General features: G+C 46.8%; 1 protein-coding gene across 1 annotated transcript; it reads left to right on the top strand.

Annotated features, from left to right (window-relative positions):
• Positions 1 to 1,450: 1,450 nt before the first annotated feature.
• Positions 1,451 to 23,052, top strand: MGST2 (microsomal glutathione S-transferase 2). Its single transcript, XM_051819492.3, is given in 7 exon segments — positions 1,451 to 1,923; positions 5,080 to 5,183; positions 15,880 to 15,883; positions 17,234 to 17,296; positions 22,296 to 22,377; positions 22,859 to 22,930; positions 22,932 to 23,052. Coding segments are annotated over 7 exon segments (453 nt in total). The 5' UTR covers positions 1,451 to 1,853; the 3' UTR covers positions 22,990 to 23,052.
• Positions 23,053 to 25,024: the final 1,972 nt, after the last annotated feature.

Below are 25,024 nucleotides of genomic sequence, written 5' to 3'. Positions count from 1 at the left end.
GCAACGGCTGGTGCTAAGCCAATCCAAAGCCAGGAGCCAGGAGCTTCTTCCAGGTCTCCCAGGCAGGTGCAGGGACCCAAGCACTTGGGCCATCTTCTATAGCTTTTCCAGGCCAAAGCAGAGCTGGATTGGAAGAGAAGATGCCGGGACACCAACTGGTGCCCATATGGGATACTGGTGCTGTAGGCAGAGGCTTAGCCCACTACGCCACAGCGCTAGCCCAGAGAGAAGCATAGTTTTCACATTTTTAAAAAAGATGTATTTTATTTATTTGCAAGGCAGAGCAATGGGGAGGGGAGAGGGGGAGACAGAGAATTTCCATCTACTGGCTCACTCTCCAAATGGCCTCAATGGCTTAGGCTGGGCCAGGCCAAGGTCAAGAGCCTGGAACTCTATCCAGGTGTCCCAGGAGGGTGGCAGGGGCCCCAGTACTTGGGCCATATGCTGTTGCTTTCATAGGTGCATTAGTAGGGAGCTGGATCAGAAATGGAGCAGCCGGGACTCAAACTGACACTCCAACACAGGATGCCAGCACCGCAGGTGGCACAGCTTGACTCACTAAGCCACAATACCGCCCCTCCACCCCGATTTTCCCTTTGAAAATATGAATATTGGGGTCAGTGCTGTGGTGTAGCAAGTAAAAGCTACCACCTGCAGTGCTGGCATTCCATATGGGCACCAGTTCGAGACCCAGCTGCTCCACTTCTGATCCAGCTCTCTGCTATGGCCTGGGAAAGCAGTAGAAGATGGCCCCAGTCCTTGGGCCCCTGCACCAGCATGGGAGACCAGGAAAAATCTCTTGGATCCTGGCTTCAGATTGGCACAGCTCTTGACATTGCAGCCAACTGGGGAGTGAACCAATGGAAAGAAGACCTCTCTCTCTCTCTCTGCCTCACCTTCTCTCTCTGTGTAACTCTGACTTTCAAGTAAATGAATCTTAAATGAGTATCTTTTTAACAATATGTGTGTTGAACATTTTTCTGGATGGTATTGAATAATTCAACCCTTCCAACAGGCCCATTTCATGGCAACTTCTTTCATCAAGTTGTGACATCATTCAACATCTGGGCCTGTGAGGCTGAGGCAGCTGCATTCCCAGTGGGCACCAGGAGTGTCTTACTGTGTCCCAAATGCTTTGTCCCCCAAGTTCACATGCTGAGACCCTAACCCCAATGTGATGGTGTGTGTGGGGGGTGGCGCTTGTGAGGTCATGAAGTCTAGATGAGATTAGGAGTGTGGGGCCCCACGGCTGGGTTGCTGCCTTGTTCTCCCTGACTCCCCCCAGCACACAGCACAGTCATGAGGGTGACAGCAGGTGCAGGGAATGGAGCACAGCTGGAGTCGGCCAGAACTGGGTTCAAATCCTAGGTCTGCCATTTGCAGGGTGAGGAAACATAGACCAGGTTTAAGTTAGGATTTAAAATCTCAATGGGATTAAGCAATTGCTTCCCTCCCATTTTTTCCACAAAGTTCTCAGAGAGGCCTGGGGCGGGGTGTGGGAGGAGAAAGGGGCCAGAGCCTTTGTGCATTAGCTTAATTGCCAGAGGTCTAAGCCCGGGTGAGGCGGGGCTGCAGCTGGCACGAGCGACAGAAAGTGCGTGCAGGAAGCAGCTCCAGGGCCAGATAAAGATCAGTTCCTGGCAGCTCCTGCCCTGCCTGCCTTCCTGGGTTCTCTCCCAGAACAAAGGCCACTGAGCCTCGGCATCAGCCTCTGCTCTGATATTGTTTTAAGTCTACCTGGACTTTGTCTACCTTACTAGGAAGCTCAACATTGCAAAGTCCAACAGCGTCTCTGGCGTCCCCTCCTTCTCTACAAATAGTGCCGTGAACCAAAACATCCGACTGCGAGCAAGATGGCGGGGAATTCAATCCTGCTGGCTGCTGTCTCTCTTCTCTCCGCCTGTCAGCAAAGAGGCCTGGGCAGTGTGTGTGTGGGTGGGTGGGTGGGGGCAGGGGGAGACGGGAGGAGGCCGGCTGGAAGACAGGCCGTGTTGAGTTTCCTGCCTGCTGGGAGCTCACAGGCAGAGCAGTTTGCTCCGGGCGGTGGGGCTGCCTGCTCCCGCCTTCCCTGAGACGGGCAGAGACTGGGAACATTCTAGAGACTGCTTCTCCCCACAGAGCTACTGGGAGCCCACACAGCCTAGGCACCCTACACCATCTGTGGCTACAACCCCAGCCCAGTTCACAGAGCGTAAGCAGCGAGCTAACCTGGAGGAAGTGGGGTATAGACATTAATTACAAGTGTTCCAAAAGTGACATTGTTCCTACTTTGCAATGGCTTCAATCCTGACCTTTTCATTCCTGGATCTTCTTAAATACACCTACCCTAGGCGTTAGGATCAGGTTAAAAACGTCTCCTGCAGAACTACAGCAGACGGACCCTATCCGTCTGATGCAGCCACTTGCCAGCTGGGTGCCCCTGGCCAGGCTGCTCTGCCCGTCAGGGGCCCCATCAAGGAGGGCTCAGCAGTACTCACCCTGGTGCCTGACCCGGGGGCAGGTGCTCAGCACCGTTTCCTGTCCTGAGCTCTCTCTGCAGAGAGAGAAGCCCCTGCTGGATGGAGAGCGGCCACACTGTGAAGGGGCCTCTCTGTGGCTGGGGGTGCACGGTGGAGTGGGGGTGGGGAGGGAGACTGCTCTGGTTTTGCTCTCCCAAGTGCACCTGCATCCCGGAGGGAACCGCGAGGTTGCGAGCAGGCATGGCGATGCAAAAAGGCAATGATTCTCAAGTGGTTTCAATCAACTGCAGCTCTCTAGGGAAAGCGGTGACACAGCGTTTCCACCGTCGTCGTATTGTCCCAGAGACACCCTGGTCTCTCTGTGGCCTCTGGTCAGAGAGGACAGAAAGGGATCTTTGTCCCTTGGAGCCAGGACTGGGCGTGGGCAGAGGAGAGCCACCCACCTCCTCTATCTACGGAAACTACCACCTTGGCTGGTGGCGCAGACAGGTGCCTACAGGGTGCAATGAACAGGCTGGCGAGGAAGCTTTTTCTTAGCCACAGCTTCGTGTTGAAGCGCTCTGATCTTGTGGCGTTGCGGATTTAGAAATCTGGGCGCACACATCTTGGGTGGCTTCCATTTCATAGGTGGGGTCGGGAGGGCTTGCCACTCGCTGAGGCTGGGAGCCAGGGGCCAGAGTGGCCGGGGCCCAATTTCCTCCTAGCACACAGATTTCCTTTGCTGGCTGGGTCCTGGAAGGACAGGGCAGGAGAGGGGCCACACCCACCTCATTTTTTCTTGGTGCTCATGCCCTTCCCTTGGGCTGCACTTCCGGGAGGGAGACGCCAGCCCCGAGAGAGCGCATGCGCCTCGGCACGCAGCTGCAACTTGGGAATCCTCGACAAGCCCTGATTTGCCTCGGAAGACGGATAGGGAAGGGGAAGCGGTGTGCTGTGAGAGCCCTGACGAAACCTGCCCTGTTAGTCGGAGGCAGAGCGGAATCTTGTTCCAGGAGGAAGCATGTCATCCCTGATATCGCCCACAGGGCGCAGCTGAAGCCACACCCTCCGTGTGCAGTGTTACAAGGAAACTAATTTTAAAACGTGAGCATGTAGGAAACGGATGCTGAGATAGGAAAATAAGTGAGGCCAAGGAGTAGGGGAGAGCTGGTGAGGAAGTGAAAAGGGGACACGCCATCTGGAGGGAAATGAGAGGCCCCAGGGGTTCCATATGGGGTGAAGGGAGGGGAATGGGTGAGGAGGTGACAAGTCCCCAAGGCTCACACACTGACCACGGAGGAAGGGTGAGTCGGAAAGGGAAAGAAGCCCACAGAACTAACGGGACAGGCAGGTGATCCCTGACATTGGGATCGATCAGCTTTTTTAAAAAGATTTATTTACTTAATTGAAGTGTGGGGGGGTGTGACTTCAATCCACTGGTTCATTCCCCAAATGGCCACAACACCCAGGGCTGGGCCAGGCTGAAGCCAGGATCCTGGAACTCTATCCTGGTCTCCCACGTGGGTACGGGGGCCATCTTTGCTGCTCTCCCAGGTGTATTAGCAGGGAGCTGGATCAGAAGTGGAGCAGGTGGGATCCAAACTGGTGCTGGTATAGGATGCTGACATTGCAGGCAGTGCCTTCACCGGTTGTGCCACAATGCTAGCTCTTTTGTGGTCTGGGTGTTGCAATCTTAAGTTGAAGGCTACCTCGAGGCAAATCCCTTCCTTTCGGTCTCCTTCAGCTGATTGGATAGGACCTACCTACAGTTTGGAGGATAATTTGCTTTACTCAAAGCCTTAGGATTCAATTGTTAATCACACCAAAAAAATACTTCCTAGCAACCTCTACACTGGTGTTTGACCCAACAACAAGGCCCCACACCCTAACCAAGATGGCACACAAAAGTAACCATCACAAAGTTCTTTCTAGTCCTTGGCTGTTGCAAATCAAGCTGCTGTGAACATATGAGTCTTTGTGTGGACATGTGATTTCATTTCTCAGGGGTGAGCACCTCTGAATGGACCAGCTGAGTCGTGTAGTTGGTGTATGTCTAACTAAATCATCCCTTTGAAACTGTTTTTCAAAGTGTTTGTCTCATGCCACCTTCCTTCCAGCAGTGTATGAGAGCTCCAGTTACTCTTAAATCCTCACCTCTCTTTTTTTTTATTATTATTAAACATTTTATTTATGTATTTGAGAGCAGAGTTACAGAGAGAGAGAGGGAGAGAGAGAGAGAGAGGTCTTCCATCTGTTGGCTCACTCCCCAAATGGCTGCAATGGCTAGAGCTGGGCCAATCCAAAGCCAGCTCTAGCTTCTTCCAGGTCTCCTACATAGGTGCAAGGGCCCAAGCACTTGGGCCATCTTTCACTGCCATCCCGGGCCACAGCAGAGAGCTGGATCGGAAGAGGAGCAGCTGGGACTAGAACCGGTGCCCATATGGAATGCCGGCATGGCAGGCGGTGGCTTAGCCTGCTATGCCATAGCGCTGGCCCCATCTGTCTGTCTTTCTTGACTTGGCTCTTTTTAATTGTAGACACTCTAATAGGAATGGAGTGGTATCTACTTGTGGTTTAATTTGCATTTCACACAGGGCTAATGATGTGCCGCATCTCTAACACAGCTTTCCTTTTCTGGCAGATTATTTTGGTTTCCAGGTTGGAAGGGCAAGAATGAAACACAAAATTATGCCCCCAGCAGTCGCTGGGTCACTGGAGTTTGAGAGAGTGTTTCGTGCACAGTAAGTAATTCTCACCACTCTTCAGGGATCCGTGCCTGCCGCATGCGTCCACGCGCACATGTAAACCATTTCCGACTGGGGAAGAGCTGGGTGTTCGAGAGACCCTAAGTTCCTTTGTGGTATCTGGTGACGACAGACCATTCCTCACAGCCAGACTCTTGCCGTGGTTCGTGAAGCCTGAAGCGCCCGCAGCGTGGAGGCTCTCCCCAGCAATATTACAGATTCAGCAGGACTTACTCACAGAGCATGCTGAGATCTTAGGAGCAACTGCTGCATATTTCAAGGGTAGCAACTTGGTCACGCAGTCCCCTGCAGTCCTGGCAGAGTGCAGTCCTCTCAAGGTGGATGCATAATTTTGTAATTTTCTATCTAGTTCTTCCTTTCTGTTTGGAAACAGAGGTGAATCAGTATTCTCCTCTGCTGGTTTCTCCATGCTCCAATTTCTGAAATCAGAAAAGAATAGAAGAATGTAAGAATCAAAGATCTTTCCAGGTCACATGGATTCACAGTGTTTTAGGTCACTTCACACTCCTTGCACTGTCAGTCCTACACGGAACATTCTGCCATAAACACTGTGAGTTTATCTGCTGCAAGATGCTAGGGCTCCCTTTGTATTTCATCTCCAAAGCTAAGTGCCTGAAAAAGCATTGCGTGTATAGCCATTTATACAACTCTGTGTATTTTGTTACTACCTTGGGATCTTCTCATCTATGTCATGAGTGAGATTAGACTATAATTTTCCTTCTTTTTTGATATAGTTCCTGTCTCAATTTATTATCAAGAGTATACTTGGGTTACTTCCTGAAGTGGAAGAATCATCCTGTTCTATTTTCTTAGATAATTTTAATAAAGTAGGAAGAGTGTGTTCTTTTAAAAATGTGTACAACTTGGCTTAAAATGATCTGGACCTGATGTCTTCCTTGTGGAAAAAAATTTTAAACTATGAAATTTGCTTGTTTTAATGATTATTGGACTATTCAGGCTTATTATTACATCTTGAATCAATTTCAGCAAGTCATGTTTCTTGAGCTGCCAAGAAAGGATTTACAGGCCATTTCCCAGGCCGGAAGGTGTGGGGTGAATACCGCTAGAGCACACGAGATAATTTTAAGAGGCGTGTAGACTTGATTGTGGTAATGTTAAGCCCTAGAATAAGAAGGCATTCCCATTTCAGTTGTCTGTATCCTTATAGTTATGTCAAATTTAAAGTACTAGTTTGGTGCCAGTAGGTTCCACATCTCAAAATCAATGTTCATTGTTAGTAGAGGAATACACGTACATGGTCTGAAAATAAAGTTAAGTGATAAGCCTCATGATAGCAACTAACTCTCCCTGGTCACTACCTTGCCTCACCCCCAGTCTGTCCTCAGCCATTAAAAACTGGCACCCTTTTGACAACTTTTACTTTCACCAAAAGCAAATACTTGGGTTATTGATTTCCTTTTTTCTAAACACTATGCTTTCACTGATACTTATTCATTCTCAAATTTTTCCAATTCCTTTTTTTAAAAAAAGATATTTATTTATTTATTTGAAAGAGTTACACAGAGAGAGGAAGAGACAGAGGTCTTCCATCTTCTGGTTCACTCCCCACATGGCCACTAGGACCAGAGAGGGCTAAGCCAAAGCTAGGAGCCGGGAGCCAGGAGCTTCTTCCAGGTCTCCCACATGGGTGCAGGGGCCCAACCACTTGGACCATTTTCCACTGCTTTCCCAAGCACATTAGCAAAGAGCTAGATCAGAAGTGGAGCAACCTGGTCTCAAACCAGTGCCGATATGGCATGCTGGCATCCAGGCATCTACTTTACCTGTTATGCCACAACACCAGCTCCTGTCAATTCCTTTTAAGAAAGAAGAAAAATCCTGGTTTTCTGCTTGCTATATAGTGGTTATCCTGGGATTTCCTGTTATCATCCTAAAAATGTCTCTTAAACTCTCCTGATCTGGATCACCGGTTTCTGGATCTCATATTTTCCTATCTATTGTCTTTCTCTCATTTTTTGTTTAAAAATTTTTTTAAAAAAATTTTATTTTTGTCTATTTGAGAAAGAGAGAGAGAGAGAGAGAGAGAGAGAGAGAGAGATCTCCCATTTACTGTTTCCCTCTCTAAATGCTTACAGCAGCTGGGACTGGGCCAATCTGAAGCCAGGAGATGGGGACTTAATTTGGCCTCCCCTACAGGTAGCAGGGACCAACTACTTAAGCCATGACCTGCCTCCCAGGGTGTGTTAACAGGAAGCTGGAATTGGAAGCGCCCGCCGCTGGGCCTTGAACCCAGGCACTCTGATATGGGATGCAAGCATCCCAAGTGGTAGTTTAACTGTAATGCTAAATGCTTACCCCAAGAGGTTCAGTTTCAACATGCTGTGTCTGTGATGTGACTTCTGCTACCTCCAAGTAGAGGCCTTAAGCACTGTGGTCTGCTAAGCTATTCATATTGTTTATTATTTCATAAAAAAACTGCCAAACACATTGTTGTTTACATCTCCAAGCAGAGACAGAGAGTAAGCAGCTGGATATGCAAATCTGCAGTTTAGATGAGAGATCTAAGCTGGAAATAGGAATTCAGGAGTCACTGGGACATAAAGATGATTTAAAGTCACAAGACTGAATGCACTCGTTAAGGGAATTGGTGCAGGTAAAGAGGATAGAGCTTTACTCAAATGCCAGGTGATTCCTGATGGGCCGTTATGCAAATTTTCTTTTTTTGAAGATTTATTTGTACTTATTTGAAAGGCAGAGTTACAAAGACAGAGGGAGAGACAGAGAGAGAGAGGTCTTCCATCGTTGGTTTACTCCAACAGATGTCAAAAGCCAGAAGCTTTTCTGTGTCTCCCGGGTGGGTGCAGGGGCACAAGCACTTGGACCATCCCAGGCACATTAGCAGGGAGCTAGATGGGAAGAGGAATCGGTGCCCATTTGGGATGCTGGGGCAGTGGTGGCTTTACCTGCTGTGGCACAGTACAGGCAAGAACAACCCCCTGCCTGGCAAATTTCGGAACAAGGCATTGAACAGTGAGTTGGAAGTGCAGCATGCTTGGCTGGGCTTGTGTGTTCAGTTTCACTAAGGGGGATTGGTTATGGGTAGCTTTCTTCTGGGAGACTCTCAAAGTCAGGATCTGTAGTTCATCATTCTAGCACTGTTTTATTTCTTGCAAAATCTCTCCACGTGTGAGGGTTAGGGGAGATATCCTAGGCCTGGCCCCTGAGTGCTGCTGGGAGAGGCAGGAGGGTTTTCCTGCTGTGCGCAGTACAAAGATTCCCCCTGTTTGCAGTATGGAATTGTAACCCGCCCACCACTGTTCCTGGAGGCCCTCGGAAGTCCTCTAGTCTTAGTTATTCTAGTCTTTTGATGGGGCTCAAGGGGTCATTGGAAGGCTCAGGGGGAGGGCAGCTAGGTCATTCAGTCTTGGAAGAAATCCTGTTTCAGGCTTTGGCCTCTACGGTGCCTCTCTTCCTGAGCCTCTTGGGTTCTGGGGTAGGAGGTCTTGGTCTTGCTTGCTCCTTCCCCTGCAGGTGCATTGGAACTTTGCAGGTCCTTGATGGCTTACATCTACTTTTTATTCCTCTGGTGGCATCTTAGTTGATTTTCAGGAGCAAGATAAATGAACACGGGTCAGTCTGCCTTGCTTAGCGAAAGGTCCTCAGAACAGGTTCTCAGCACCACTTGAAGGCCCATTGTTTCCACTGGGCAGAGGAAGGGTCTCATGCATGGAGCAGACAAGCGATCAGTGGGGTCTAGTTAGAATTTGATACTTCTTGCTTTCATGGGACTTTTACTTATATTTTATTTAGAAAGTGGTATGATTTCTTCATTTCTGTCAGTGATGTAAAATTCTCCTTTTCCTAATTTAAGCAAAAAAAGTTGATTTATAGAAAAATACTAAGTGGTATATGGAAAGGCTAAAACGTTGGCAGTGATAGGTCAATGTTTGAAGTTTGGGAGACACCTGGGTATTTATAGAAAACATCTCAGGGGACATTTCAGATCTTCCCAGCAGGTATTTCCTGATCTGAGGGCTGCTTCGTGGGAAGTACTGGGCTTCCAACAGGCCAGGATCCTTGGGCCACCTCTAGCTTCTATTTTCATTCTCACTGTCTCTACACATTGGATTTCCTTTCAAGTCACTGCTCTCTCGCTCCTCTTCTATATCTGGACTCCTCTTGCCCTAGAAATAAAGTTGGATACCATCTCCAAATATTGCTCCTAAGTTGCTATTTATAACAAAAGTATGCAAACCAGATTCCTTTGTTAGAAGTGTTGTGTTTTGTTTTATTTGATTAATCACAGCAGAACAGAGAGGCATTAAAAAATAATAACCAAGAGTCAGGGGACATGTGGAACCATCAAGTACTTGAAGGGCCCAACCCTTGCTGTGCTGGTTTTTTTCTGAGGGGTGACTGGGGATGGGCGTGCTCTTGTTTCTGAATTTCTGCTTGGCTATCCCACAGAACTAGTGCATTGCTGGCCTTAAAGTCTAAGGGTTTAGGGTAAATCTCAACAAACCAGATCAAATCTGTGGCTAGGGAATTTAGACTTTGTCTGGGTTCATGAGAGCAGGACTCCCTGGAATAACTAGTTCCTTCCACAGTCTACATGGCTGTTCTACTCTTCCCTTGAGGGTGGACACCCGTGCGTTCTGCAGATCTGTGGAAAACAATGCACTTTCCTTTCTGGCTCTCCTGGACCAAAGTATGGAGTGCCTCTGGCCTCCCTTGAAGGTCTCATGGCCAAGGCAATCCCAGAAGTGCTGTTTCCCCTCCTTTTTCTCTTGCTGCTTTGATCCTCAGCATGGCCAGGAAGCCCACAGCTAGGACAGACTGTCTGTGTGAGTGGGACTTGACATCTCAGCGTCACTTCAAGGCCCTCTCATAGAAGGGTCATCTCAGCTTGGATATTTGGCCAAGCAGTGCTGAGTGTTCCGGGGCCAGCTTTCCCGAGTTACAAGTGCAGGGCTCCTTCTCTAGGGTTCCCTTTCAAATTCCTCCTCCCTTTCCTCAGGGAGAGGCCTTAGACAGGCCTGTCTCTGGGGTTTTATTATCCTTTGGCAGAATACATTTTTAAAAATTGTGAAAATAACAACTATAATTGCACCAAGGACCATTTCTTGATGTTAATGCTAAATTTAGGAAATTCTATCTTGTCTAATTTGAGCACCTTGATCCTCTTAGATTAAAGGCTTTTCATAAAATCTAAAAAAGTAGGTCCAAGTAATAAATTGATCTTGTTGCAATTTAAATACGCTGCTTCTGATTCTCTCTTTACTGGAGGAGAGGAGCTGCCGACCTTATTCCTTCTGGTCTGCGCGAGGCCCATTATCAGGCACCTTTCATCTTCTCTATTTTGAGACTAGGAAGCAAGAATTCTTCCGCTTTTCCCTGCAGCCATTTACAAATGTTGGTTGTTCTCTTTAGTCTGAAAATGTTAATGATTTCTCGACCTGGAGCCCAGAAGTGTATATGGCGCAGTATCAGTGATTTTGTTGGTGCTGAGTAAGGCAGGGCTGCCTCTTACTTAGTTCTTGTGGAGGCATCCCTGTTTGCCCAGTGCTGAATTATTCAGCTCCTATCCCCCAATTAACCTGCTATGAAGTACAAGTAAGCCCAACCCCCACGAGTCTAGGTAATCTTGGGAAATACTGGTTGGAGTCTGGAGGGACCGCAGGTGTCGCCCCACCTCTGCTCCTGCGGCAGCAGCTCCTGGAGTGGTGGTCGGATCCATGTCCTCCTGCAGCCAGTGGTCATTTCCCTATTGTGTCCCCACATGACTTACTCGACAGGGAGCCACCCAGAGAGGGATGAATCTCTAAGAAAAGACTAACTCCAGCAACTTCTCTCATCTAAGTCTCTTCTGAGCCCATTACCATGTAGTCTGATCCTCTGTCAGTGTAATCGTCTAAAAGGCTTCATTCACAGGTCACCTGTGACACTTAGCAGTGGAAGGCGTAATTTCCCTCACTGTATGTTGGCACTCAGTGGCTCCACTCAGATGCAGAGGAGGTTGGAGACATGGGCCCTGGCTGAGCAGCTGCCTCTTAGCCACATTTTCCCTCTGTCATGGTTGTCAGCTGGGCACCTCTGCTACAGTGGCACTTGGGTGTGTTTTACAGAGTGGCACTCTCTAATGGCTAGGCCCCTGTAGTCAGAGAGGTCTGGAAGCTGCTCCATCAGAAACTGCCAAGACTTGGCACTGCCAGGCCATAGCTTGAGTTTCCTCCCACCCAAATGATGTAACTGTTGTGGGATACTTAATGACTGAGACAAGGCCCAAATGGCACTTTGATCAGGACCATCTCACTGCTCCCAGCTCTCAGACCTAGTGGGCACGTGCAGTGGCCACTTGGTCGGAGCCTCCACAGCTCAGGCTCCTTGGTATTGGGATGGAGAGGGAAGAGCACCAGCAGCTTTTTTTTTTAAAATTTATTTATTTATTTGAAAGTCAGAGTTACACACAGAGAGAAGCAGAGGCAGAGAGAGAGAGGTCTTCCATCTGCTGGTTCACTGCCCAATTGGCCACAATGGCCGGAGCTGCGCCAATCAGAAGCCAGGAGCCAGGAGCTTCTTCCAGGTCTCCCATGTGGGTTCAGGGGCCCAAGGACTTGGGCCATCTTCTCCTGCTTTCCCAGGCCACAGCAGAGAGCTGGATTAGAAGTACAGCAGCTGGGTCTTGAACTGGCGCTCATATGGGATGCCAGCACTGCAGGCGGTGGCTTTACTCACTATGCTACAGCGGCCCTCCCCCAGCAGCTTTAACCACGTGGTCCCCACAGTCTCTACAGACTTTCCAGTTGCCTTGGGACTTTCCCAATGTGAGCACTTCAAGCTCTGTATCCCCATAAACCTCTCAGTCCCGGGCCAACCGGGACAATTTATACGAGACTGCCTTGGTTTAAAAACCAGAAGTCCCACCTTTTTGGAAACCCCCTCAGTCCAGGGCAAACCAGGATGGTTGGTCCCCTGTACTGTCCTTCCAGCCAAGGCCCTTTGGTTGGGATTCCCTTGTGTGGGATTGAGGCCCGTCTGCTTACAATGAATGGCAAGCTCCCCTCTCCCTGGTCTTTTTATGAGAAACTTCATTATCATAGGATCGTAGGATTATTGCATAAAGGAGGTTCTGACCAGGAAGGAGTAGACATGGCCTAATTTCCCTTAGCATGGATGCACAGGCTAAGGGACTGTCTGTCAGTGTCATCATCAACTGCTCCTTATTGACACATGGCCGCTGCAAGCTGCTTGCTGTCCCTGTTGGGACATTTTCCTGGGCATCCCCTATAATAAGAGGATAGAACACGTCTGCCTCAGGACAAGAAGACTATAAATTACTTCCATGTCAATGGAACTAATTAGCCACTGATAGGATTGGCAAGTGGGAATTTCTAGACTTGCATCTCCTTAAAGTTGCATACCAGGGTCCGTTAAAAAGTCTGTGGAAGAATGGAATTACAAGATGGGTTTATTTTGGTGGAAAGAGGTTTTGAATTTCATGAATGTTTTTTCATAATATGAATTTTTCATGAACTTTCTGAAGATCCCTTGTGTGCATGAATTTCAGATTCTTTTTTGCACCAAAATAAATCTATCTTTCCATTCCATTTTCCATGAACTTTTTGAAGTACCATTATATATCTGTTCACAGCTTACTGAGAAGGAGTTAGCGAGTTATCATGAGACACATCCAGGCATGGATCCCTTTTTTGTGGTGTGAGGGCCTGGAGGGGTCCAGGAGAGCACACAGTGGAGGGATGGAAGAGGTGATGACAGGCAGGTAGAATGCAGCCCCAGGTGTTTCAAGGCCAGCAATACATGGACCACAAGGTCAGCGTGTTCCCAGCAGTGCCTAACTGCTTGTTGGGGACACAGGACCCCATATTCTGGGGGACGAGGGTGCAGAGAACCAGAGGCAGACTGCCCCGATACTCCAGGCTTGGCCTTCCTGCGAGCACTGATGCAGTTACCATCATATTGTTGCCTACATCTCAGTATTTCTAATGCCTCTTGCTTACCCAGCATCTTGCACTCCCTTCCTCACCCTTCCAGTTCTTCTGGGAGTCAAGGGACCAGGGACATTGTCCCTGCTGCAAGCAGTTTAAGGGACAGGTCATGTCATTGGCCTGCCCCAGACCCCTGCACAGATTCTGGAAAGTCTTCCATGACTGGACCACGCAGGGCTGCTCTGGGGTCTCTAGCAGAGGCTGGGGGTGGTGTGTGTGTGTGTGTGTGTGTGTGTTTGTGGAGCAGGGGTGAGGCTCTCCCCAGCTTTGCCTCTTTTGTCATCTGAGGCCCAGCATGGCTTGGGTCTGGTACCCTCCCAAGTCTTTCATGAAGAGCTTCAGCTTCCAGGCAGGCCTCCATCAAGGTGGGAAACCAGTTCCCCAGCTTGGACAGGGGAGAACAGACCCTACCCTTATCCCTACCCCTACTCCTACTCCCAATGATTCATATTTCTTTTCCCTGTTTGGACCAGAGCTGGTCTTCCTCTTTCTGATAAGAGAGCACACAGGCACATCAACTTGTGTGGACAGACACCCCAGGAGGCCATGACCCACAGGTTCTGGCCTCAATGGTGCAGCTTAGGCTTGGCTAGGATGCTCGTCTGCAATCTTCTCTCTCTGTCCCTAGATGCCAAGCCAAAGCTACCAGTTCCTTGTCAAGTTAAATCTCTAGGAAGACTTTTATGAAGGATAAAAGGAACTTCTTTTGAAGGTGCTTAAAAAAGTCTCATCACAGCTGATTGTGAATTAAAGATATATTGTGGAAAAACATGAACATCCTTCCATTTGGCATAATTTAAAATGTATTACAAAATCTAAGAAGTGATGGGACAGTTATGTTATGGTCCCAAAAAAGGTTGTCTAAAATTCCAGCACAGGTGAGAAAAGTAGAGAATTCTTCTGCTGTTACTCTCTTTTACTTTACTTTGGGGGGAACACTTCTATGTGTTTAGCCAGTGGTGCAAAGCTGCTCATGTTTTACATAGCTATGATTATTCTGACTATACGAGGTTATAAAACGTCTTTTCAGGTAACCTATAGTAGTCACTTACAAACTTAAAAATAAATTAATTAAAAAGACCATCAATGAAGCAAACACATGCCAAGGATGGGAAGAGGCAGAAGGAAAAGCTCGGTCACTTTGTTGAGCCCCAGAAAGCTGTGGCTCTGGTTTGTGAGAGCAGCAGGGTTAGGCTCTAGATAGGACAGCCCATGGGTCCTGGGTGACTTTTTGGGCCTTAAGAAAAGGAAGAAGCAACATGCTTGCTTCCACTTCACCCATTTTCAATTTTCTGGAGAGCTGATGACCACCTCCCCAAGTCCTCAGAGGGCTGTATAGGGCCCCTGGCTGCTGTCTTGGCAGGTGGGGTTAGAAATTCCCACTGGTGTTTGTAGACTCTGCTTATGCCATGATTTTTTTTAAAAATATTTTATTTATTTATTTGAGAGGTAGAATCACAAAGAGGGAGAGACAGAGAGAAAGGTCTTCCATCTGCTTGTTCACTCCCCAAATGGCCACAAGGGCTGGAGCTGAGGCAACTGGAAGGCAGGAATCAGGAGTTTCCTCCAGGCCTCCCATGCAGGTGCAGGGGCCCAAGCACTTGGGCCATCTTTTACTGCTTTCACAGGCCATTAGCAGAGCTGGATCCGAAGAGGAGCAGCTGGGACATGAACTGGCACCCATATGGGATGCTGGCACTGCAGGTGGAATCTTAATCTACTACACCACAGCACTGGCCCCCCATCAGCCATGATTTTTATATGAGCATTGAGTTGGTTAACTGTACTCTGCTTACCCAGCTGTAAGAGATGGCTGAGTCATTGGAGAGCTTTGTCCCATGCCATTGAGGCATTGCTAATAAGATAGAGTTGACCTAATGCGTATTCCTGTGGAATTATGGAGAATTAGGGAAGAATGACTTGTTGTAATTATGCTTTTATTTTTTATTAAGGAAAAAAAGTTCATTCATAGTGACCTGGACTAAAAGACCCAGGTCTTCAATGATCAACATCAAATAATTCTAGGTCAATGATCTCATAACATTTAGGACTGAGGTTTTAAGGCTCATTTAAGGTAAAATGTAGGATCATTTAAAATCTTGTAGCCCTTGACTTTTCCTTTTTTGAAATTTTTACTAGTTTAGTTTTCATTTTATTTGAAAAGCAGAGGTGAGAGGAGAGGGAGGGAGACAGGAAGGAGAGAGGAAGGGAGAGACTGAGAGATCGAGAGATCAAGAGATCTTCAGATCTTCCACCCACTGGTCCACTTCCCAGATGCCTGCAACAACCAGGTCTGGGCCAGGCTGAAACCAGGAGCCTGGAACTCCATCCAGGTCTCCCATGTAGGTGGCAGGGACCCAAGTACTTGGGCCCTCCCCAGCCAGGATGTGAATTAGCATGAAGCTGGATCAGAAGCAAGGTAGCTAGGAGTCAAACCAGGCACTCCTATAGGGGATGCGGGCATCCCAAGTAACAGTCTAACTCACTCTGCCAAACACCTGTCCCACAAACTGGGACTCCCCCACCAGGAGCTACTAAGGACCTCGTTCCCAATTACATTGAAGTTGTCTCTGGATGTGGTACAGTCAGCAAAGAGCTCAGCTACCCTAGCCGAGATCACTTGGGGGTGTAGCTCAGGAAGTAGCATGAAGATAATTCATCTTTTTTTCTCTTTTCTAGATGCAGCTGAATTAATCATAGTACCCAGAGAACTATTCCCTTTTGCTTAAAATAGTGTCAAATTTTCCGCCCGAGTCTTCCATGAATAGAGTCAATTTGACCTCACATTAGGACAGGGCTTTGCAACCTGGAGAGGATGCTGTCTGCGTTTGCTTCTCTTCAACCTGTCAGCCTGGGCTCTTGGGCGTTAATTTGTTCCTCCATAAAATGGAATGGAGGCCGGCGCTGCGGCTCACTAGGCTAATCCTCCGCCTTGCGGCGCCGGCACACCGGGTTCTAGTCCCGGTCGGGGGCCGGGTTCTGTCCCGGTTGCCCCTCTTCCAGGCCAGCTGTCTGCTGTGGCCAGGGAGTGCAGTGGAGGGTGGCCCAAATACTTGGGCCCTGCACCCCATGGGAGACCAGGAGAAGTACCTGGCTCCGCCATCGGATCAGCGCGGTGCGCCGGCTGCAGTGCGCCGGCCAGGGCGGCCATTGGAGGGTGAACCAACGGCAAAGGAAGACCTTTCTCTCTGTCTCTCTCTCTCACTGTCCACTCTGCCTGTCAAAAAAAAAAAAAAAAAAAAAAAGATGCTCATCATTTCCTTCAGGAGATTTTAGGGGAATTGTTTAAAGACTGTTTTTAAATGTTCTGAGTAATGCAATTAGAAGGCAATGGATATGAAGGAATTTTTGAGAAGAAATTTGTTTAATATCACCTCCCAAGTTCTTCAGATGATGTTTAAAAGTGAAAATTAAGAAAATTTTTTGAATTTATTTTCATTTTATTTGAAGAATGGAGGAGAGAGAGAGAGAGAGAGAGAGAGAGAGAGTGAGTGTGTGTGTGTCTTCCAGCTGCTGGTTCATTCCCCAGACAGCAACAACAGAGCTGGCTCAGGCCAAAGCCAAGAGGCCAAAACTTAATCCAGATCCCTAAAACGAGTGTTAAGGACCCAACTACTTGAGCTATGATATGGTTCTACCAAGGTGCATATTAGCAAGAAGGTAGATTGGAAATGGAGGAGCCCATATCAGCCAGGCACTCTGATATGGAGTTCAGGCATCCCAAGTGGCACCTTAACACGGCTGTGTCAAACACCCACACCTAGAATGGCTTTGGCTCAGGGGGGCTATATTTGGAGAGGAGCTGGGACACGTTTCTACGACTGCAGCTTATACACAGGAGAATGATTCTTGACCCTGTTCTGAGGTTTGAACAATGTTTGAGTCCTATAGTGAAAGATACATTTTAAAGTTAAGAATCATTAAAGCTTTTTATGGAAGTTCCTGTATTCTTTTGGTCAGAATAGACTGGATATTTACTTCTATGTAATAATACAATCAATGCTTTAGTATACAGTTTTCTCATAAAATAACCCATGTATTTATTTTTTCCTGCAGACAAAACGTGTGGAGTTTTATCCCATATTCTTGACTGCATTGTGGATTGCTGGATGGTATTTCAACCAAGGTAATTCTAAAACACAGTCAATTTTGTTCCAACATGACCATAGTACTTAAAACTACTGAGTAGCAGATATGCAACCATATAGCTAGTGATCCTGGAAAAGATTTTAAATGTCTGCTTTGTTCCAAACAGAACTATCTTCCAGATATTGTCACTTTGGATTCATTTTTATTTAATTCAGTCATTTTTTTTAAATATTGGGACAAACTTATACGGGGCACTCAAGAATGAAAATGATAGAATCTTTGTCTTTCAATATAATAGTCTAATTCCATTGAAGGAACAGGACAGAATTAACAACTCACCCTGCTAATTATAGTTAATATTTATTGAGTCTTTACTATGGGCCAAGTGCTATTTTTAAATATTTTACATGTATTTCCCATGTTATAAGATTAAAAGCCTTCATATGAAGTAAAATCTGTAATTATTTTCCTACCTTACAGATGAGGAAAGTGAGGTACCAACAGGTTAAGTTATTGGTGCAACTAGACATTCACCCCCTTAGGGGAAGTTCCCCTTTCAATTACAGAGCAGGGTCTATGGTATTTGTCCCAACAACCCATGAGCCATATTGTTAAGGATCCCCAAGGTGTGATGCTACTGTTAGATGCGGGAAGTCCACACACATCCACTTTCTGTTTCACAGGGGAATCCTCAAAGCTCTGCCTGTTTGATAAGGAGTCAGACCAGCACCAGCCACCTTAGTTGGGAAATCCAGTCCGCTTGCCTTCTGGTAACTTTCATGGTCTCATTTGTATCTGCACTTGATTGCTAAGATTTAAATAAACTCAAATCCAGTGGCTTTCAGTGGAAACCCAGTTGTTTTGTTTCTTGTAATTTTCACTCTCAGCTGAGAAATTTCAGATAAAATGTCCTTTAGAGAAAGACCTTTATTCCAACTCAAACTTTGGTCTCTTAAGGGCATGAATGAAAGTAAGTGGTCCTTGTCATGTAAAAGCACATGAATAAGAAAAGTGCCTTTTGATAATGTGACTTGGTCTCTGTCACTGACTCTGTGGCTTTTCCTGTCATGGGCTGAATGAGGCCAACTACCTGTCGGAATAGAATTGCTTGGGGATTGTGTCGGAATTTTCAGCCTTTCACATAAGTTGCCTACTAATTGCTCTGAATGGTTCTCATGGTTCTTACTGACTTCATGGAAGTCAATGGGAGGATTCAGTAGATGGTAGATAGGGATAGGAATTAATTCTCAAACCCCAAAGTCAGATTCCTTTCCTCTCCCAGCTGTTTGCTGGGTCCCCTCATTCTCATCCTTCAGGCCCTGATGTAAACATCAGCTCTCAGGAGGCCTTCCCTGGCCCTTCCCAAAGGACACTTCCTCCAGCTCCTCTCTGTCCCACCACTCTTCATTTCCTTCAAGACACTTTCAAGTCTAGATTGTCTTCTCATGTTTTTCTTTACCTGTTGGGCATCCTTGCTGATAGAGTATAAACTCCATAAAGGCAGGAATCTTGTATCTTTTTCACTGTTAACCCGTAATACCTTGTATATCAGGAGATTTTCAAAAGTTCATGGAAATTCTGGCTGCTCCATTCTGCTCCAATTCTCTATGGCCTGGGGAGGCAGTGGGAGACGGCCCAAGTCCTTGGGCCCCTGTACCCACGTGGGAGACTTGGAGAAGGCTCCCAGCTCCAGCTGTTGTTACAGCCATTTGGGGAGTGAACCAGTGGATGGAAGACTCTCTCTGCCTCTGCCTCTGTGTAACTCTGACTTCCAAATAAATATATAAATCTTAAAAAAAAGTTCATGGGAAATGCATATTATGGAAAAATATGCATGGATTTCAAAAAATTTCTCTATCAAAATAAACGTATCTGTTATTGTATCTGCCCACAAGATTTTTGAAGTCCCCTTGCCTAGTAGAAATTTAGACAAATCTGTGACCAAGTATAATAATGAATTTAATTTTTAAAAAGATTTATTTTATTATTTATTTGAAAGGCAGAGTTGCACACATACACACAGACAGATAGACAGACATCTGCTGGTTCACTCCCTCAATGGCCGCAAAGCCCGGATCTGGGCCAGGCTGAAGCCAGGGGCTTGGAACTACATCCAGGTCTTCCACATGAGTGCCAGAGCCCAAGTATTTGGATCATCTTCTGCTGCTTTTCCAGATGCATTTGCAGGAAGCTGGCTCAGAAGTGGGGCAGCTGGGACATAAAGTGATGCTCATGGGACATTGGCGTCACAGGCGGCAGCTTGAACTGCTGTGCTGGACTCAATGTGATTAATATTATGTGACATATCACAGTCCTGCACATAGACTCCGAGTCTTTGCAAGAGGGCCCTGGAAATGTGTATCTGGTGTGTAGGAAGACAGAATGTCCCTAACATAGGGAAGACATTGATGTTTTTCATTGGCTGAAATATCAGAATATCATACGTTAGTCTACATTTCTTTCTGAGAGAAAATATACATTTCACAACATGCAGAAATCTCAAGTAAGCTTTGACAGGCATGCAGATCTGTGTGACCGAAATCTCTGACAAGACACAGGACATAACTACCACGCAGAAGGTGTCTTCCTGCCTCTCCAATCCGTCTTCATCCTCACTTCCTTCCAGATGCACGTGCTGTCGTGATTTTGTCCTCACTTGTCCACTTCAGAACATCACAGAACTGGGATGGTAGCCTGTGTACTCCCGTGCTACGCTTCATTCGCTAAGGAGAATGCTTTTGAGACTTGTGGTGTTGTTTCTTTTCATTTCTGTGTAGCACTCCATTGAATGACTCTACCAGAGCTTGGCTGCCCACTCTCCTGTTGATAAGCTAGTCTGTTTCCAGTTTTTGGCTGATCTGAATGAAGCTGCCATGAACATTCTTGTTCAGCCTTTTTTATGGATATGTGCTTTCTTTTGTTTTTTCTTTTTTTTTTTTAAGATTTATTTATTTGAAAGTCAGAGTTACACAGAGAGAAGGAGAGGCAGATGGTTCATCTGATGGTTCACTCCTCAATTGGCCGCAACAGCTGGAGCTGAGCTGATCCAAAGCCGGGACCAGGAGCTTCTTCTGGGTCTCCCATGTGGGTGCAGGGGCCCAAGGACTTGGGCCATCTTCTACTGCTTTCCCAGGCCATAGCAGAGAGCTGGATCAGAAGTGGAGCAGCTGGGTCCCGAACTGGCACCCATATGGGATGCCGGCGCTTCAGGCCAGGGTGTTAACACACTGTGCCACAGCACTGGCCCCATGGATATGTGCTTTCATTTCCCTTGGGTAAAACAATAGGAATGGAATTTCTGGGCCAAATAGGATGTTCAGTTTTCAAGGAAACTCCCATAGCTTTTCCTGAAGTGATCATCCTAGTTTGCATTCTGACTAGTGGTATGTGAGGATTCTTCAAATGTGCTACATCTTCACCATTTTGTGTTATTGAACTTTGTTGGTTTTAGCCTAGAAAGGTGGGTACCATATCATTCTATGAGGGCACTTTAAGACATTTCTGGAAAAAAGAATTCAAAGACAAGTTTATTTTTTGAGACAAAATTTTGAAATCTATGGATATGCAAAGTATGAAAAACTATGCACGGACTTCAAAGAATATTTTTTGCAGCGAAATAGACTTGTCTCTTAATTCCATTTCTATGAATTGTTGTTTGAAGTAAACTTATAGTTGTAAGTGGCAGTTTGTTGAGGCTGAAAATTTTTCTTAAAAGTTTATATAGTTGAATGGCTGTGTGTGTGTGTGAGAGAGAGAGAGAGAGAGAGAGACAGAGAAAGAGAAAGAGAGGGAGAGAATCTTCCATTTTCTGGCTCACTTACCTAGGCTGCTACAGCCAGGTCTGAGCTAGGCTGAAGCCAGGAGCTAGGAACTCCATCCTGGCAAGGACCCAAGCACTTAGGCCATCTTCTGCTGCCTTCCCAGGCATGGTAGCAGGGAATTGGATCAAAAGTGGAGCAGCAAGAGCTTTGAACTAGCACTTTTAAATGGGATGCCAGTGTTGAAAGCTGTGACTTAACCTGCTATGCCACAACACTGATTCCAATGTGGACCTACATTTTTCCTGTAATTCTTGGCAGGTTTATGTATCTTTCCATATGAATTGTCTATTCAAGTATTTTGCCTATTTTTTAAAAAGTTGATTTATTTATTTTTACGTATTTGAAAGACAGATGGACAGATAGAAAGAGGTAGACAGAGAAATAGTCAGAGGGGCTGGCGCTGTGGCAAAGCCGGTAAAGCCTCCACCTGCAGTGCTGGCATCCCATATGGGCGCCGGTTTGAGTCCCAGCTGCTCCACTTCCAATGAGCTCTCTGCTATGGCCTGGGAAGGGAGTAGAATATGGCCCAAGTCTTTGAGTCCCTGTCCCCGCTTGGGAGACCCGGAAGAAGCTGCTGGCTCCTGGCTCCTGGCTTTGGATTGGCGCAACTCCGGCTGTTGTGGCCAATTGGGGGAGTGCACCAGCAGATGGAAGACCTCTGTCTCTCTCTCTCTCTCTGCCTTTCCTCCTCTCTCTGTGTAACTCTGACTTTCAAATAAATAAATAAATCTTAAAAAAAAAAAAAGAGAGAGAGAGAGAGAAATAAGAGAGAGATCTTCCATCTACTGATTCACTCCTCAAATGCTTGCAAGAGTCAGGGCTGGGCCAGGCTGAAGCCAGCAGTCAGGAACTCCATCCAGGTCTCTAGTGTGGGTGGCATGGATCCAAGTACTTCAGCTATCACCTGCTGTCTCCAAGGTTGTACATTAGTAGGACGCTAGATTGGAAGCTGAGGTGGGACTTGAACCAGGCATTCTGATATGGGATGTGGGTTTCCCAAGTGGCAACTTAACCCACTGCACCCCAATGCCTGACCCCTATTTTGCCTGTCTTAAAAATTAATTTTTTTCTTTTTATTATTGAATGATATAAGTGCTTTATATGTTTGGGACACAAGTATCTGGCACATGGGTGTTTGAGTAGCTTACTAGTAGTCTCCACACCAAGTTTAGAAAGTCTGCTCTCTTACTCTGTCCTTCTCTTTCCCCTCTGCAGTTGTTGCTGCTTGCCTGGGTCTGGTTTACATCTATGCCCGTCAGCGGTACTTCTCTGGATATTCAGAAGCTGTTCAAAAAAGGTAAGAAGAACCCAGTACTTGAGTATCTATGCCACAGTAGCAGGCGAAGTCTGTATTAGCTTCCCATCGCTCAGCGTGCTTAACAGTACCGAGAGTTGTGATAAAGGTGATGACTGCTGCCCCGTGTTTGCCAGGCCATACCCAGTTATGTGTGAGCTGGGAAAATGCAAGTGTGAAACTCTGCACCACCAAAGGTGGACGCTTGAAGTCTATGCAAAAAATTGGCATTGTCTCTGGAAAGTTACCAAGGAAATAATTCTGCCCAACCCTGAAAGCCTTTGAATGTTGTAGGGAGCCACGGGCCCCCCCAACTGCCAGGCAGCCCCTTGCCTTTGGGTGATGAACAGAACTTTTCCAATGGCCAAAACATGGAACATGGACATTCCGGACCATGTCAACCATGCACAGGCTACACTAGGCTCCCAGGGAACCTCACCGTTGCAGCCGCTGGTTACTTCTCTCCCTCATGTCCACCTTGCAGGATGACTGGCTTCCTACTGAGCCTGGGGGTGCTGGCTCTGTTGGCTCTCCTAGGCGCCCTGGGGATTGCAAACATTTCTGGATGAATACCTGGACATCGACATTGCCAAGAAGCTGGGGTGGCACTTCTGATTGCTCCTTTTCGCTTCACTGTAATGCCTGCACCTTGGTGTCATTACTGAAGGTACTATGGTGTCACTGGTCAATTAAAAAAAAAAATTAAAATCTTTTTAAAAAATGGCTTTGTAGAAACACACCCTATGGAAAATAACTTCCTGTTTAAGAACTGAATTCATCTGAGAGGGTGGGGATGTGCACATCGCTAGTGGGTTTGCGGTAGGGCTCTGGTCTCCGAAGTCCCTACGTAAGTCCTGACTGGGTACGTGTGGCTGAAGCAGTCTGACCCATGGGCTCTCTGTGGGCTCAGACACAGCCTGCCTCCAAGATGGCTTCTCCCTTGATGGGGAAGACTCATGCTGATAGGCAGCCAAGCCCACTGCGCTAATTGCAGGAAAGCAACAGATGGATGCTCATAGTGGAAGTGAGACCAACACAGCGTCGCCAGAATCGTCCATAATAGGACAAAACAAATCTGTCTGTGAAGATGTACTTTATAAGCGAGAACAGGGAAAAAAGGTGTACCAGGAAGGTGCACCATTGCAAGGAACCACCCAGGGACCAGACTGGGGAGAAGGTCATGCCGCAGACTGTGGGATCTGGGCTGGTTTTGTTTGTGTCCTGTGTCGTGGGCTGTGGGGCAGAACCCCAGGCAGTGGTTTTGACTTTGGGCTACAAACCATTGTCTGGCCCAGTGCAGATGACTCATTTTCATTTTCTTCATCTGTAAAATGGGACTGAATCTGCCTCCCAACCTTCAAAGACTTCAGGAAAATGGAATCACGAACCTATGAAGACATTTTAAAGTTAAGAAAAAACAGCCTTCTGTTCATTTTTTCCATAGAAAATTGGGCAACCTTGAATCTGGCGTGAACATTTTCAGGGAGCCGTTTACTGGAACTTTTCTTCTTTGTGGCTGCAAGGGAAGTAATGAAGGCCATGGATAGCAGAAATAGAAATCAAAATGTTTAAATCTAGTGTCTCCACAGCAGTGGGGAGAAGGGGTAACAAGCCTCTTGCACCCTAGAGAACAGAACTAACTATCTCATGGTAGGGTTGGGTGTTGTGGCTTAGCGGTTTAAGCTGCTGCTTGGGATGCCTGCATCTCATGTTGGAACACCAGTTCAAGTCTCGACTTCTCAGTTTCCAATCCAGCTTCTTCTTAATGCTCCTGGGGAGGCAGCAGAGGATGGCCCAAGTACTTGGACCCTTGCCATCCATGTAGGAGACCAGGATGAAGTTCGGCCTGACTCAGCCCTGGGTGTTGTGGCCATTTGGATGAAAGATCTCCTTCTCTCTCCTTCTCTCTCTCTCTCTCTCTCTCTCTCTCACACCCTGTCACTTTGCCTTTCAAATAAATAAATACATCTAAAAAAAACCACAAAGTATACTGAGAATGTACTAGTTGGGGATGGGGACGTGGGGATCTGAGCCCAGCAACCCCACTCCTACTCATTGGCTGTTTGTTGGTTTTAGACCAGGCACCCATCAAGAAGAGGCTGCAGAACAAAGTGAAGTCTAGGGAGCCAGACCCAACCTTCCCTACTTGGCTGTTCTACTCTCACACCTTGCAGCTCTCTGCCCCTGTTTTCTCTTAGATACAATCAGGCCAGAGTTTACTCTGGAATGGTATGGGTCTGTAGTCTTTCCGCTTCGTACTGTTATCAGTTATGTCTTATATCATGGCATTTTGGTTGTTTATATGTTGAAGACAATGAATGATGACATAGTGCAACCTTAAAGGCACAACAAGTACTATACCATCATGTCCTTTGGAAGTGAGAAAATAACTCTCCAAATCTTACAAAAAAGGGTTCATAAATGATTTCTATTTTGTACCTAAATTGGTTCTGGCCTATGTAAACACTCCTTCCCCTCCACACACACAGTTTGGTAACATGTGGAAATATGCGTATAGCAGGCCCTCCAGGTTTTGTATCTTTAAACATTGGAAGAAGAGAATTTATTTTCTTTATTCTAATTCCATTGTCACCAGGCAACCTCTTGATTGCTTTAATTCCTATTAGATTTGGCTACAGCAAAGATGCTG

This window comes from Oryctolagus cuniculus, chromosome 8, assembly GCF_051225735.1.
Source record: "Oryctolagus cuniculus isolate XC-2025 breed Fujian yellow rabbit chromosome 8, ASM5122573v1, whole genome shotgun sequence".
Classification (NCBI taxonomy): domain Eukaryota; kingdom Metazoa; phylum Chordata; class Mammalia; order Lagomorpha; family Leporidae; genus Oryctolagus; species Oryctolagus cuniculus.
The sequence above is the reverse complement of the archived record's forward strand: the minus strand, read 5'-3'. Positions and strand labels throughout refer to the sequence as shown.